This window comes from Tenrec ecaudatus, chromosome 8, assembly GCF_050624435.1.
Source record: "Tenrec ecaudatus isolate mTenEca1 chromosome 8, mTenEca1.hap1, whole genome shotgun sequence".
NCBI lineage: Eukaryota > Metazoa > Chordata > Mammalia > Afrosoricida > Tenrecidae > Tenrec > Tenrec ecaudatus.
In genome coordinates this window covers 151,986,997-152,000,872 of record NC_134537.1, presented here as the reverse complement: position 1 = coordinate 152,000,872, position 13,876 = coordinate 151,986,997, and the positions used below count along the sequence as shown (strand labels likewise).

Here is a 13,876-nt window from a genome sequence, read left to right as displayed (position 1 = left end):
CTGCATCCCCCACCCCAACACCTACCCTGCCTTGAGCACTGGGCAAAGAGGGATCTGCTGAACAAAGGCTGCCAGCGCCACCGCCTGCTAACCCCTCAGTCGGTCTGGATGCTGGCTGGTGGGAGCCCCGCCCCAAGTCAGGGCCCTTAATTGTGGGAAAACTAGGATTCCAAGGGAAAATTCAGTTTGTAGAGGTGGGACTCAGATTTCTTCACCTAAACTTCCCCTTCCTCCCAGGACGCCTGCCCCAAGTTTTCCCCAAAGAGGCTTTCAAAAAGCGGGCGCATAGCCCTCATCAGGACTGGCAGAATCCTCTCCAGAGCAGCGTGTTGGGGGAATTCTATGGGAATTGAGAGAGATGAAGGTTTGGAATTCGGATGGCAGCAGTGATTAGGAATCAAATCTGCCGCCTCCTGGTTTGGGGACCAGGGAGTGGAGCACCGGGTCAGAAGTGGCCCCCGAGGCTGTGAAGGAGAGTCCAGCTGCATCTCAAGCACAAGTATGAATTTGAGGATTGGGCTGACATTGTGTCCCTTGTGTGAACCCCTAGGCTACCTGAGCATCCAAATATACTGGCATTTCTTGTGGCCCAGGTTGGCCTCAGGCCAGCCTGCATCGTAAACTTAAAGGCCTTTGGGGGAGAGAAAATATGGGGTGGAGGGGGGTGGACACTGAAACCCTAGAGTCTAGGGCCTAGACTAGAGCGAAGAAGAAAAGCAATAAAACAAATAAGGAGTGGGGCTAGAAGCCAGCCCGCGGTGTCACCCCATAGGGTGGGGAGAGGGAATTGGAGCAAGCCTTTGTAAGAACTCTCCTCTCCCCGAAGAAAGGAGCCGCCCAGCCTCAACGTTTTGGAGGGAAATTACCCATCCCGCAATGCCTGTAAAATAACCGTTTATTTAATATTTTTTTAAACTCCAGTGATAAATGTCCGTTACCGATGGTCAGCATAAAGTGCCAGTCGCGATGCAGCGCCCCGCTCCGAGGCGGCTTCTCGCCGGCGGGGACAGGGCGGCGGCGGCGGCGGCTGCGGAGGCGGCGCAGCGGAGCCGGGAGGCCGGGCCGGGCGGCTCCAGCCCAGGGGCCCCGGGGCCGAGGCCCCCGCCCCGCCGGCCCGCGGAGTCCTGGAGCCCGGGGCGGGCGAGCGAGCAGGCGCCGCTGCCGGAGCTGGGAGGGGGCGCTCCGGACCCGCCTGCTCCCCGGGGCCCAGCGACTGAAGCAGATACACGGATTACACTTTCGCAGGCTCCCAGGGGCTGGGTGGGGACCGGAGGAGGAGACTGGAAGCTGCAGTCGCGCACGTTTGCAGTCAGGGTTACAAGCTTATATGGTCAAAGGGAGGGAAAGAGAAAGAAAAAAAATTGGGAAAACGTATAAAATAACAATAGAAAACGTAATACTTTAGGGAGAGGCGCCGCTGCAGCTCCGCGGAGTTTTCCTGTTCAGTTTTTTTTTTTTTGGGGGGGGGGTGACTTTTTGCTGTTGTTCTGTTTTGGGTTGTTTTTTTTTCCAATGCAGTTTCCCTTCCGCCACGTGAGCAATGCCTTTTGGCCAAGAGTTGAGCCACGTCCTTGGGGAGCCGCCCAGGCGGCAGGGGTCCTGGCTCGGGAGCCAACTCTGGAGTGCCGGTGCGCTTGCTCGGGAGCCTGGGATCGTGGATTTGGAAGGGGGAGGCTTGGAGAACCGCCGCCCCTCACTCTCCTGCTGAGTACCAGAGCCGCCGCAGGCTTCCAGTCTCTCTGGGGAAAGGTGCGGCGACACTCAGGGTCCTGCCCCCAGGGCGGCCTCTTTATTTAGCATTTGATCTTGGACGTTTTGAGCTCCTTCACCTGTGAGTGTAGCGTCTTGTGGACAGCGAGAGTCCTGGACTGACAGAATCCTTTGCCGCACTCCTGACACTTGAAGGGTTTCTCTTTGGAGTGGATATACCTGAGGGCAGAAGCGGACAAGCTATTAATGCTTACAAAATGAGGCAACGCCACCAACTGCTTGCCCTGGTGGGGAACGAGGCTGCGGGGTCTCTGAATGCCCACCAGAGTGAAAAGCTGTCACTGAGGTGGGAAGTGGGGAAGGCTCTAAAACCTGGGCCACGGAAATGAGTGAGGGGGTCAGGGAGGGGCTGGGATCAGGCAAACCCTGCAGCTGAGCTGTGGAGGACACTAGCCTCTAGCCAGGTGTGATTATTCCAATTTAAGTTAATTCAATGCAATACAACTCTAAATTCCATTTCTTAATAGCACTAGGCACATTTCAAGGGTTCACAAGCCACACTTGCTGGATGGCGTATAAGCTCTGACAGCGCTGAGGACCCAGGAAGAGCTGAGGAAACCGGATGCCTGTGGACTTCTTGAAGAACGGACAGTCTTAAGTCATAGGCTTCCTAAAGTTCCCCCACCTATGTATGCTCTAAGAACCTCTCCCTAAGCCAGAGGTGTTTCCCATCATCAGTTGAGCGAATCCCCCTTCCCCTTCCCCAAACTCTGGAGCCAGTCCCTGCTGCTGTATCTTTCACCTCTTCTTTACAAAGCAGGGCAGTTGAGGCCAGAGAGCGACAGACCTAGCCCTTTCTGGGATCACCAGCACTACCGCACCTGTGATCCCGGAGGTGGTCTTGTCTCCGGAAAGCTTTGTGGCAGATGTCACAGGTGTACGGCCGCTCATCAGTGTGCGTGCGCTCGTGGATGAGTAGGTTGTAGGACTTGGTGAAGTGGCGGCCACAGAACTTGCAGACGAACTCCTTCTTGGTCTTGGAAGGCAGGCGTCCTCTCGTGGGTTTCTTTTCTGGAGACAGCTTGGTCACGTCCAGGAGGGCCCCCAGCCCGCCCGCGGGGGAGCTGGGGCCATCCCCTCTGCCAAGCTTAGAGGGATCTTCTTGAGTGGCGGCCAAGGCTAGGTTGGCGAAATCAAAGCGTGGCTTGGTCTTTAGTACGGCAGGGCCACTGCCTCCAGCGCTGATGTCTGGCTTGGGGTGGATGACATGAGGGAACCAAGGAAAGGCTGGCAGCTGGAAGCGTGCGTCCACCAGGCTGGATACAGCGCCGGGCACTTTGGAGAAAGAGGATCGCGGCAAGTGCATGGCTGGGTAGCCCAGTGTCCACTGGTGCAGGTGCACTGCGTGCAGCGCACTGAAACCATACAGGTTGGGCAGGTGGTCTGTGGGCACCGTGGGCAGGCCATTCACTGCCTGAAGGAAGGAATAGTTGGTAAGCTGCAGGGACGGGTGAATGGGTACTGGCGCTGGCAAGGTTTTGCTGCCCATTGTGGGAGCTGAAGAGTGTTTTCACAATCTTGACCTGGAAAGGGGGAAAAAGGAAGAAAGGGAGCGGGGAAGAAGATCAGGGTATGTCACCTTCCTCCTGTTTTCCAGCCCAGTTATGCCCCCTGCTTCCCACCCCAGGACCCGAGCTGGGAGTCTAAGATCCCTCCCAAGGAATACACCTGTTCTCAGAGAAGGTGGGGACGTAAAATGCAGGTGGACACTGTTGTTCGGAATTCTCCTGCCTCCCTCCGAGTGGTCTCTGGCAGAGACCAGCTACTACAAAAGGAAATCAAAAGAAACCCATGCGATGCAACCAGGGCTGAAATGTGAGCCTCTTATAAGAAAAGGCACAAGCATGGGAGAGCTGGTGTGAAAAACAAAACAAAAAAAACTTACATCCACCCAGCCTAGGCCCATGCAGGAATAGAGTCACCTACCAAGATAAGCGGGAGCTTTCAAGCACACTTCCACAGTCAGGTGCAGATCTACAAACACTCACACACAGATAAACACAAATTCACACATTCTGAGTCAGTTGACAACAAGGTGCCAAGATAAATGGATACAACTGATGTGTAGGAGCACAATGCTGGCGACAAATGCAGACGGACACCCTCTCTTCCCTGGAGGATCTAGCGCATTCCCAGAGGACACACAGCATCAATTATATGCTCCTCCAAGCGAGCTTCCATACAGCAAGTTCTCCTGACTGTCCTTCAGTTTGACTTCCAGAAGCCATGTCACGCGCTCCTCAAAACTCTCATCTTTGACCTCAAATTTGCTATTCTGCCGATTAATGATCCACATGGAAACCACTCTATCTACAGTGGCCTGCAGACTGACCCTACCATAGCAGCCCTTGGGGATTGGCTTTCCTTTTATCCAGCGCATTGACAGCCATGTTAATTTACTCTGTCATCTATCTGCAGTCACATAGAAGGGAGCTTCAATGCCTTCCCTACTGTTTAGAAAGGGGGAGCAGGATCTTTGGACTCTTGTGGAGGTTCCTGGGTCTAGATAGTGGGCAGGCTGGAAGGTCCGAGGCCAGGTCTCAGTTGCTGTGAACCATTAAAGATCAAGTTGGAGAGCTTGCATAAGACCAGAGCGAATCCATGTAGAAGTGACCAGGAGTCTGGCATGTTCTGGTCTCCCGGGTTAGGCTCCCCAGCCTCTGTGGACCTGTTCCACAGAGAAATCTTTCATCCCATCCTTTCCAGGGACTCTCAAACTCAGGTCTGTCTGAGAGAAGAAAAATAAGAAGGGAAAACAAAAAATAGGCAGAGAACCTTGGAAGTCTCAAGAGCTGGCCTCCTGCACTAAACAAACCTAAAGCCACGTAAGTCGTCCCAGGAGGGGTGTCCTGGGCACTCAGAGCTGCATCACCAGGTTTTCTGATCCAGATATTTTTCGCTTCCTCTGAGTTCTCCCTTCTTTTCCTCAGGCCTCTTTTCTAACCTGAAGTACTTTCCACCCACTATGAAGTGCAGGGCCCTCCTCAGCCCCCCACCCCCTTGGTTATAATTCAATACCCATACCTCCCCAGGCAGCTTCTCCAGCTTAGGTGACTCTCAGCCAATGCCAGCAAAAGCCTTGCTCAGGCTCAGCTGCCTCTCCCTTCAGCTGGACTCTAAAAGTCCGAAAGGCGCAGTTCTATTTCCTGGGTGGAAGGAGACAGGGCAATCTTGACCCTGGAAGCTGGTTTGCCTGGGGGCCACTCAGTGAGTCCCATGGAAAAGGCACCTTGGGGATTAGAGGTTGAAAATATCAGGAGCCCTCAGAGATTTGTCTGCACAGCTTAATTTATCAATTCGATGAAAATCAAATTTGACCAATGCAATTAACTCGGCCTCTGAGCTAGGGGAGGCATGGCTCCGTGACTAGGATTCCTTTCTAGCGGAAGCGCCGCTTGGCCTGGGACCCGCTACTTCTCAACTCTTACAATCACCCGTGGCCCCGCGGACAAATTCAGAGCTCTGAGATCCTGTGTAGCAAAATATGAATTTGGTCAAAGAGAACTCTGGGACCAGTGAGGCTGAAGAGCAAAAGAGGTTCCTCAACTTCAAAGATTGTCCTGAATTTAGGCAGGGGGGGGTCTCTCTTTGATTTGTTGTCACCTCTTCCAGACACTAGAAATGAGGTCCTCATCTTAGACTCCCCGGGGTTCCCTGGGCGCCACTGAGGCCTCCTCTTGCTTCTCTGGGTACTCAGCCGACCCTAGGCCAAGCCAGCCTCAGCGGCCACAGAATTGTCCTCTATGTACGCGGCCAGAGTCTGCTCCATGCCGTGCCCGGGGCGGAGAACAAATGCGGCCTTCCAGTCCCTACTTTCCAAGAGGAGACCAGCGAGGCCTTGTGCTCCTTGGAGGGGCTAGCAGCAATCTTGGCTCTTGGGAGCCAACCTGCCTGGGCTATCTGCCCAGTCTTGTTTCCCCTAACACTCAATTCATTTTCCTCAGCGGCCCAGCCAGCTTCTGCTTTCTGCCGCGTTTCAACGACCAGGACTCCCCAGGCTCCTGCTCAAAGACTTTCCCTGCGACGGAGTTGGTTTGAAACCTGGCCCTTTACCCTACTGTCAAAACCGGACCGAATCCAGACTTTGATTTCAGGAGATCAGCTACAAAGCAAACAACATACCCTTAGACTCGCTCATTTAGCAAAAGAGGATGGGTGGGCCCCCAGTGCCTTCGGCTTCCTTTGCCCTGACCCCAGGGCAAACGATTTCATTTTTACATTCTACATTTGAATCCCGCTACCTTCGCAGGCCTGGTAGCCACTTCTAGAAGAGCCTCAGGCTTTGGGACCTGGGAGGCGTATGTACAGGGTCCAGGCTAAGCGGCTAAGCGCCGCAAACTCATTTCGCGCAACGAAGTTCCAGTCCTTGCTCAGGGCAGACACCAGCTTCCCAATGGTGGATTCTGCCTACAGCCCAACACGGGGCATTAATGAAGTGTGCCGAGTCTATTAAAGCGGTTTATTCGGGGCTAATTGAGCGTGAGAGTTAACTGCTTGCATTAATGAGGACAGGAGAGCTCCCAGAGCTTACACCCTGAAGAAGCCAGCAGCAGCCCAAGAAAATCATCCTACACTTCGAATCCCCAACACCAGCGGTGACAGCTGTCCAGACCCTGGCGGGAGGACTGACCAGCACCGGAAACGTGTCTTTACAGCCTCCCAAAGAAAGGCTTGGAAGGAACCCCCAGGCTAGGAGGGCATCCCTCCCCCAGCTGGGATCTCAGCGATTTGCTCCTTAATCTTAATGAAACGGCAATTACTTCCAGGAATCTCAGATCCCACATTTGCCTACTGCTGGTTCCCCAGCACCCGCCAGCTCTTCCTTCCCTGGGAGGCTGTGGACCGGGTGATTCTCCTTGCACGTGGTTTCTGCTCCCAGGAGCCAGTGAGCAGATGTAATGCCAGGTGAAATTTCGCAAATTATGTTAACAAAGAAATCTTCACAACTACGTTGTCCCCGTTGTCCCTCCAGGGTGCCTCTCACTTCTGCTGAACAGGGGGCTGACTGTGGGCTTTAAGTCCCACCAAAGACTTGCAGGGTGGGGGGTGGCCATTAGATCAGCCACCCTCTGCTCACCTCTTCCCTGCTCTCCTCGGACTCCAGCCTTCTCTCCAGAAAGCTAGATGGAGCAGCAAAGGCACCCTTCCTACAGTGACCCAGCCTGGAGCTGCGCGCGTTCACTGCAGCGGCCTGCGGGTTGCGAATCGGAAAGCAGGGCTCTCGCCCCCGCCTGCCTCACCTCGCCGGGACAAGGGTGGGTTATGCGCCAGTCCTTGAGGACACAGCCCCCCCCCCCCCGCCCGCTCCCCACCCCCGCTGTCCAATAGAGGACAAACTGAAGTCCGGTGCAAGTGTCAGCCAGGCACCAGACTTGCTCTGCGCTCCCAGATCTTGCTGGCCTGCTCCCCGAACATAATTCGTTTAGAGACGAAGTCCCCTGGAAGCGCCTCGCGGCCGGGGGCAATGCACCTGTCCCTGGTGCGGTAGGCTGCAGCCCGGCCATCTCGCTCCTTTCTTCCTCCCTGGAAACAAATTGGCCCGAACTTAGACGTCGTCCCAGGAAAGTTTCAGCCTGTCTTGGTTGCTCAGGTTTCTTAAGGGGAGGGTGGAGGGGGAGGGAGCACCACGCTCGGACTTCCGAAGCCCGCGGCGGTCGCTGTCCCCGGAACCCGCGGGGCCCCGGCGCGCTGCGGCAGTCTCCGTGCTCCATCCCGGCAGGTTAGAGGCTGCCATCCCTGCGGGAAGTCCCTGAGCCAACACTGCCAACCATCCTGCGCTGCAGAGGCTCTCCCTGTCCCAGGGGTTCCTCCGCCCCCGTTGGTCCAGCGGTGGGACCTGGAGCGAGGAGGCACCCGCTGCACCACGCCGGGACCCCGGCACCCTGCTCGCGCTCCCGGCGCAGAGCCGCAGCTCTCAGGGCCGCAGTTACCTCGGTTCGCGGTCCGGGATCTGAGCGCGTCGGTGCGCAGATTGGGAGGGACCCGGGAAGGCAGGCGGCGCAGGAGTCCAGAGGCAGCCCCGGAGAGCTGGCGTCCTGGGCGGCCCGGGAGGCGCCGGGGGACTGGCAGCGCTCGACGCACGGGAGCGCCGCACAGGACGGCAGCTGCGGCCCAGACTCAGGCCCGCCTGGGGACAGGGAGCGTCGCTCGCGCGGCTCCCTCGCTGGGTCTGAACCGGCAGCGGCGACGAGAGCGAGCTGGAGAGAGGCCGAGCTCCGACTCACTCATCGCTCGGGGCCGAGCCGCCTACTTATTTTAATCCGCCACCCTCCCACCCCCCACCCCCCCACCCCACCCCCGACCGCCCCTTGCCTCGGGATTCCTCCCCTCCCTCCCCTGCCCCCCAAGCTTCCCTGGCGCTGGCGCCTGCGCACTGAGAGACAAAGTTTTGCTGACCCGGGTGGCCGATTTGAGCGGCTTCATTCGTTTGGTCCCGGCCTCCACAAACCTCGGTCTCCAGCACGGCGCGACCCATTCGAGGTGATTCAAGGCAAGGAGGCCACCACGCCTGGTCCGCTAGAGGCGGCAAGCTGCAGCAGTTGGGAGAGCGCGCATCCGAGGTCCGATCCCCCCACCCCTAGAACCCAGCGTAGTTAGTGGTGGGACGCTCTGTGTCCCCCTTTCCAGTTCCCCAGCTTGGACCCCAGGACACTTGGGTTTCTGATAGAATGGCTTCCCCTTGGATTCTTTTCGCAGAGATGGGAGGCCGGCTGCAGGGAGCAGGTCCAGGACACCCCAGCATCTAAGAGGTAACCAAAGTGGCCATTGCTAGTTTCTAGGTTAGAGGGTGGGAAGGTAGAGTTACAGGCCTGTTATGCCCAGTGCCTTAGGCTGCCCCCAAATGCTGCTTGGTGGTGGTGGTGGTGGGAGGGGGGGGCGTATCTGAGATAAGGAACATTGATTCCCTGGGGAATTCCACCCCAATGCAAGTGACACCTCTACTCGGTATTCATCTGTTTGGGGATGATGGGTGGGAAGAAAGAGGGGCAATCTGCTAGGCTAGTCAGTTTCAAAGCCCAGGGGTCTAAGAAGGATCAAATTCCTGACCAGCCCCAAATCTGTCTCTGCTGCCCATACTTTACCTAATAAGAGGGTCCCAGCCTTCTCTGGACTGCTCAGGGACCTCAGGGAGCTGTCCTCCAGCTGACCCTAGCTCTGACACCCTGCTCCACCCACTGCCCAATCTCTCCTACACAAGGTTCTAAGTTTGGGACGCCAAAAGGCATGCATTTCCTGGGGGTTGGGTGGGTACAGAGTCAGCCCTGGATGGTGTCCCAGAGTTGTTGCTGAGTGACCCCTTTGAGCCCATGGGACTGGACCTGGCCTGTGGGCTTTAACATACATTTCTCTTAACCTTCGTTATTAAAGGGGGGCAATAGTCCCAGACTTCAGGTGATGGGATTGTGGAGTTAGTCCCAGGAGACACTTGTATCTTGTATCTACCCCAAACCTTTCTGGTGGAATCTGGTCTCCAGCCCCTGGGTCGGTTTTTTGTTTGTATGGAAACAAGGAAGAAAGGGCACCATCCTTGCCCCAAGGGACTGCCCTCACCTGCCGCCTCATGCCCAAGGCTAGTGGTGAACGGAGAGTCTGGGTCAGTCTGCTTGTTGTGTAACTGGAAGACCAAGCCACTGCTGTTGGGGTGACATGTCCTTGCCACCACTTAGGGTCACCCCCCCCCCCAGCAGAAGGAAATGAAGACCAACCATTCCTCTTGCCCCAGGTTCCAGGGAAGCAGGTTTGAAAAACAAGAGAGGGTTTCCCTGGACATGTCCACACCGGACATTCCTGGACTCACCTCCATCAGAGGTGCAAGGGGTTTATGTACCTGTCTCCAACTTTCCTAGTAGGCTGTGTGTGGGGGTTGACTCTATTACCAGCTATGAAAGATTTAAAATATATATCTCCATAGAGCCTCTGGCTGCACTCCCCCACCTCCATTGGGGGAGGGGTGGCTCAAAAGCAGAATAACTGGATATCCAGGGTGCTGGAGGTTTCTGGACAGCACTCACGCATCCTATTCTGGATGTCCTACAGTTTAACTGGGCTTCCTCCTTTATGGGAGAGTTTCAACAAGTTTATGGAAAAATTCCATTACCTTGTAGTTCTGTTTCCCCAAAGGATGGGAAGGTCCCTCACCTTCCACTTGTCCTTCTTTTCTGAATCAGATGCTTTGGTCAACATGAGTCTGGTCCTGAATTCCAAAGAGCTCCAAGTAGTGGATGGTATCCTGGCCGGGCTCTTGGAGAGAGGACTCAAGACATTAGAAGAAATGTGAAACCAGCTTGTTGAATGCCCACTTCTTCTATAAAATTGATCCCTAACTCTGCAAAATCCTGGGATTCAGGGGAGGAGCAAGGTGAGGAATCAGGTTGGCTCTGGCCTTGAAAGTTCTGTCTGGGGTTAGTCTTCCTGGTAGAACCAGAGGCCAGGCTGTGGTAGAGTACTGGGGTTGGGTGTACACCTCTCACAGCCTAGTCAAACACTTACCAGGGGCTTCCAGAATGATCCTCCTAGATGACCATGCACAACCCCAGGAAGTCACTGTCACGATATCGGAGATTTACTAAGAGCTGAACACTCATTCACAGCATTCCTGTCCCCAAGGGATGAACCCCCAAACTCTGGTCTCCACAAGACTATAAGCCCCAAAGCTAAGCTTCTCCTGCCCCCACCTCCCGCCCCACCCCCCCACCCCACACAGTTCTGGGAGCTGGCTGGATGACTTCCCTCCTGGATTTAAGAGAAATTGACCAAAGAAAGTCTCAGCACAGTATTTGGATTTGGGACTTACATGGCTGGAGAAGGACAGAACCCCCAGGATCCTGAAGGGCTGGCAGGACACAATTGACCCAAGTTAGATTCATTTAGGAATGTCAAAAACGTTTCGAATTTCCTAAATGCTCTGGTACCCCAAACTTTAAGGTGCTTCCTTCACCCAGTAAAGTTGGGAAGAATTCGGTCTGGATCTCTATTCTATTCTTGGGAGCGCAGCCTATTCTGCTCCATCCCTACACCCTCAGCCCCTGCAACTCCAGCCTCAGTCCAGCCCCTGTGCATTTGAGGTGAGGGGTCCAGTCTGGTGGAAAATCCACCTCAGCTCTGTGGACTCTGCTGACCCAAAGTCGCCAAAAGGAGTCGCAGAAGGAGGCTAGGGACCCAGCGGTCTGGAAAATCCGCGGAGTCCGGTCTCAGGCTCTGCTCACCAGCCTGGGACTTGTCCGCCAGGGAGCGATCCCGGGCCAGCGGGTAGAAGGGAACCCAGGCAGCCTTGGTTGGAGACCGCCTTGTGAGCCTCCTTGCGCATCCTTAGTCTGAGACTCCTGCTTGCAGGAAAGAAAGTGTTCCAGCCTGTCTCCCTAGGGAAAGTGTACCGCATCCAGAAAATAAACCAGAATGTGCCGATCGTTCTGGGGGTGGTGAGGGTGTTTGTTGGATGAAAAGGGAGAAATCCCAGTGCCCATTCCTCCACCCAACAAAATGACTTCATTCTTTTGCTTAGAAAAGGAATTCACTTCGCACACTGGAGTTTTTGCATCCAAAGCAAGTTTTCCTGTAACTACTTTGTGGACAATGGGGTAGGGGTGGGGGTGGGGTGGGGGTGGGATAGGGATGGAGAGGGCGTCTGCTCCTCAGACTCCCCTTGCGCGAGTACAGAGCATGCAAATAACCGGGAGATTTAGGCGTCCCTCTGTATTCATTTGGATGATGGATTATAATAGCTCAATAGTTCCTCTGGAACCATTACGGTCAATCAGGTCAAAACCCAGCCTTGTTGGGGGGCGAGGGGGGAGGGTTCACCAGAGGGAGCGGGGGAGGTAGCAGGACTTCCACTCCGCTGGTAAGGTAGGGGCAACCCCCAATGCACAGGGCGAAAGGGTGTCAGGTCCACTGAACGCAAGAGCGGGTTTTTCTTACTGTCACAGGGACAGACAAGTGACTCTAACCAAAACTGAAAGGGAAAGTGAGCGGTTTCTCCAGGCGGTTCCTGTTTGGTAAGTTTTCTCTGAGCACCTAAGTATCTAGTCAGGTCCTTGCCATCTTAGGAAGTGTCATGGTGAGGACCTACCCCGGCTCTATGGGCATATTGATGAAGTCGGAGGAAGCATGTGGAGCGGAGTCAACTCGGAGCGCACCATCACTGATAACGTGGAGAGACCACAGCGCCTGCCGTGGCTAGGAGCAAACTTCAAACAAAAACATGTGCATGTGCGGACGCAGCCCGATGGATTTCGTGGAGGCGTTACAAATTTTTTTCACACCTAACCAATGCATGCTTTACATGGACTACGTGTTTCTTTTATCCAAGGCAAATATACAGGCATTCGAAACGACGCTGAGGGTGAAGAACAAAATATATCTATTTTTTTCATTAAATTCTAAATGGTGAAAAAAGTTTTTGCCTGCGGATAAAATCACTGCACCACATCCACAGCGCTACGTTCCCGACGGGCTACCACGGCGGCGGTCGGCGCTGGAAGAGCGAGCGTTTGCAGTAATTAAACATTTCCAGACACAGGAGGGTTATTATCTGTATGGCGATTTCCGGAAAGGGGACGGAAAACCAGAGCAGCCCGGAGGCTTTCATCGGAGGGGTTCCGCGCCACAATCCTAAAGAAAACCCGCCACCTGCTGGTGAGTCAGTGACATGCCCCTTCCTCGAAGAACTCTAAAATCCCTTAACCCTGTTATTTCCACCCTTCGCTGTTCTTTTCTCGTTTACAAAATTCGCTTTTACTCGTTTAAGACAGGTCTCGTTGAAGACGCCTCCTCTACTCAAAGGTGATGAGAATTCCTTTCTACAGTAGGTTTCTGTTCCCCTGTTCCTAACCAGAACATGTTACTCTCAAATTTGTGTGAATCACACGCATTCGCCCCTATCCCCACCCACCCCGCAATCCAAAACCGTTGACAACTGTCTACTACTATTCGTTTCAGACCCTGGAACCACGAAAAGCAAAGACGTTGTTTCTCCACTGGCCAAGCTGGGTTCCATTTATTAAAGTGAGAGAGTATCTCACTCCCAAGGAGCCAGGGGGATGAGAAGGAATCTGGTACTGCCTCTTCCTTGGACTTTCTACACCCCTCCTGTCCCCTCTCCAGCCTACCCTCGGTCACAGGTCAGGTGGGCACCCATCTTCGATTCCAGCTTCAGTTTCCTGATTCTCATGATGCTTCTGTCCTCTTCTTCCTCCCACCATTAGTTGACAAACAAAAACAAAAACCAAACTCCCTACAATCTAGTTGAGTCATTTCAGACTAGCAGGGGCCCCATAGGACAGGGTAGAACGGCCCCTATAGGTTTCCAGGACTGTAACTCTTTCCGGGAATAGAAAGCCTCGTGTTTCTCCCATGGAGCAGCTTGTGGTTTCCAACTGCTAACCTTAGGTTCCCAGTTTTTGTGAATTTTCTGCCCACAGGAAACATCCTAGCCAGATCTCCTCTCTTTCTTAGTAGAGGTGTTGCAATTCCTCCCACTCTGGATAACGAGCTGGAAGACAGAGATCCTGAAGGATGCAGAATAGCACCCTCTGGCCTATGCTCTGCCTGCAGACGTAAACGAGGGTGACCGAGATACCCATCAGCCTTGGTTTTGCTGCTGCCCTACCTTCCAACCATGTTTCAGTTCCAGTCATGCTGAGAATGAAGATCAGAAAGCAGTATACACTTTCTACTAAGAAAGTTGCCATTACTCCAGCCTGCATTTCACAGGCCATTGGCTGAGGTGTCTTTTGTCCTGAGGCAGATTTCTATCATTAACACTCCTTCTTGGAACAAAGACTTGAGAACACATACAGAGAAAGGACCCAAGGAAAAGACCCAACCCTCATCCCTGTTCCAGGCGGTTAGAAAAAATCTCAGCTTCCTATACTCCCTCTGTTCTAGAACAAGCCAGGGTTTCCCAGTTCCTTCTCCAGAACTTGCAGTGAGAAGTGGGAAGGGAAAGGACCAGACTAAGACATCCCCAATAACTACGAAGACCACCGTTCCTCCTTAAATGGTCATCTAATCACGTGGCACCTCACATAGAGCCAGAGGTAATATTCACTCAATGGAAGGGGGTTACTCCGTCTTCTTTTTAGTGTTTATGCCAGGTGGACTCCTG

At 54.3% G+C, this 13,876-nt stretch overlaps 1 protein-coding gene across 1 annotated transcript; it reads right to left on the bottom strand.

Moving 5' to 3' along the window:
- Window positions 1-877: 877 nt before the first annotated feature.
- OSR1 (odd-skipped related transcription factor 1) lies at window positions 878-8,029 on the bottom strand. The gene is made up of 3 exons (XM_075557075.1): window positions 7,701-8,029; window positions 2,592-3,293; window positions 878-1,929 (listed from the first exon to the last, which is right to left on the bottom strand). The coding sequence occupies exons 2-3, from the start codon at window positions 3,257-3,259 to the stop codon at window positions 1,794-1,796; spliced, it is 804 nt and encodes a 267-aa protein (XP_075413190.1). The 5' UTR covers window positions 3,260-3,293; window positions 7,701-8,029; the 3' UTR covers window positions 878-1,793.
- Window positions 8,030-13,876: the final 5,847 nt, after the last annotated feature.

What these genes read in the sequence shown, in the direction of transcription:
- OSR1 (XM_075557075.1), bottom strand. Translation starts at nt 3,259, where the DNA reads ATGGGCAGCAAAACCTTGCCAGCGCCAGTACCCATTCACCCGTCCCTG. An exon ending in GACCACCTCCGGGATCACAG is followed by an intron (nt 1,930 to 2,591) that starts GTGCGGTAGTGC and finishes TTCTGCCCTCAG; the next exon opens with GTATATCCACTCCAAAGAGA.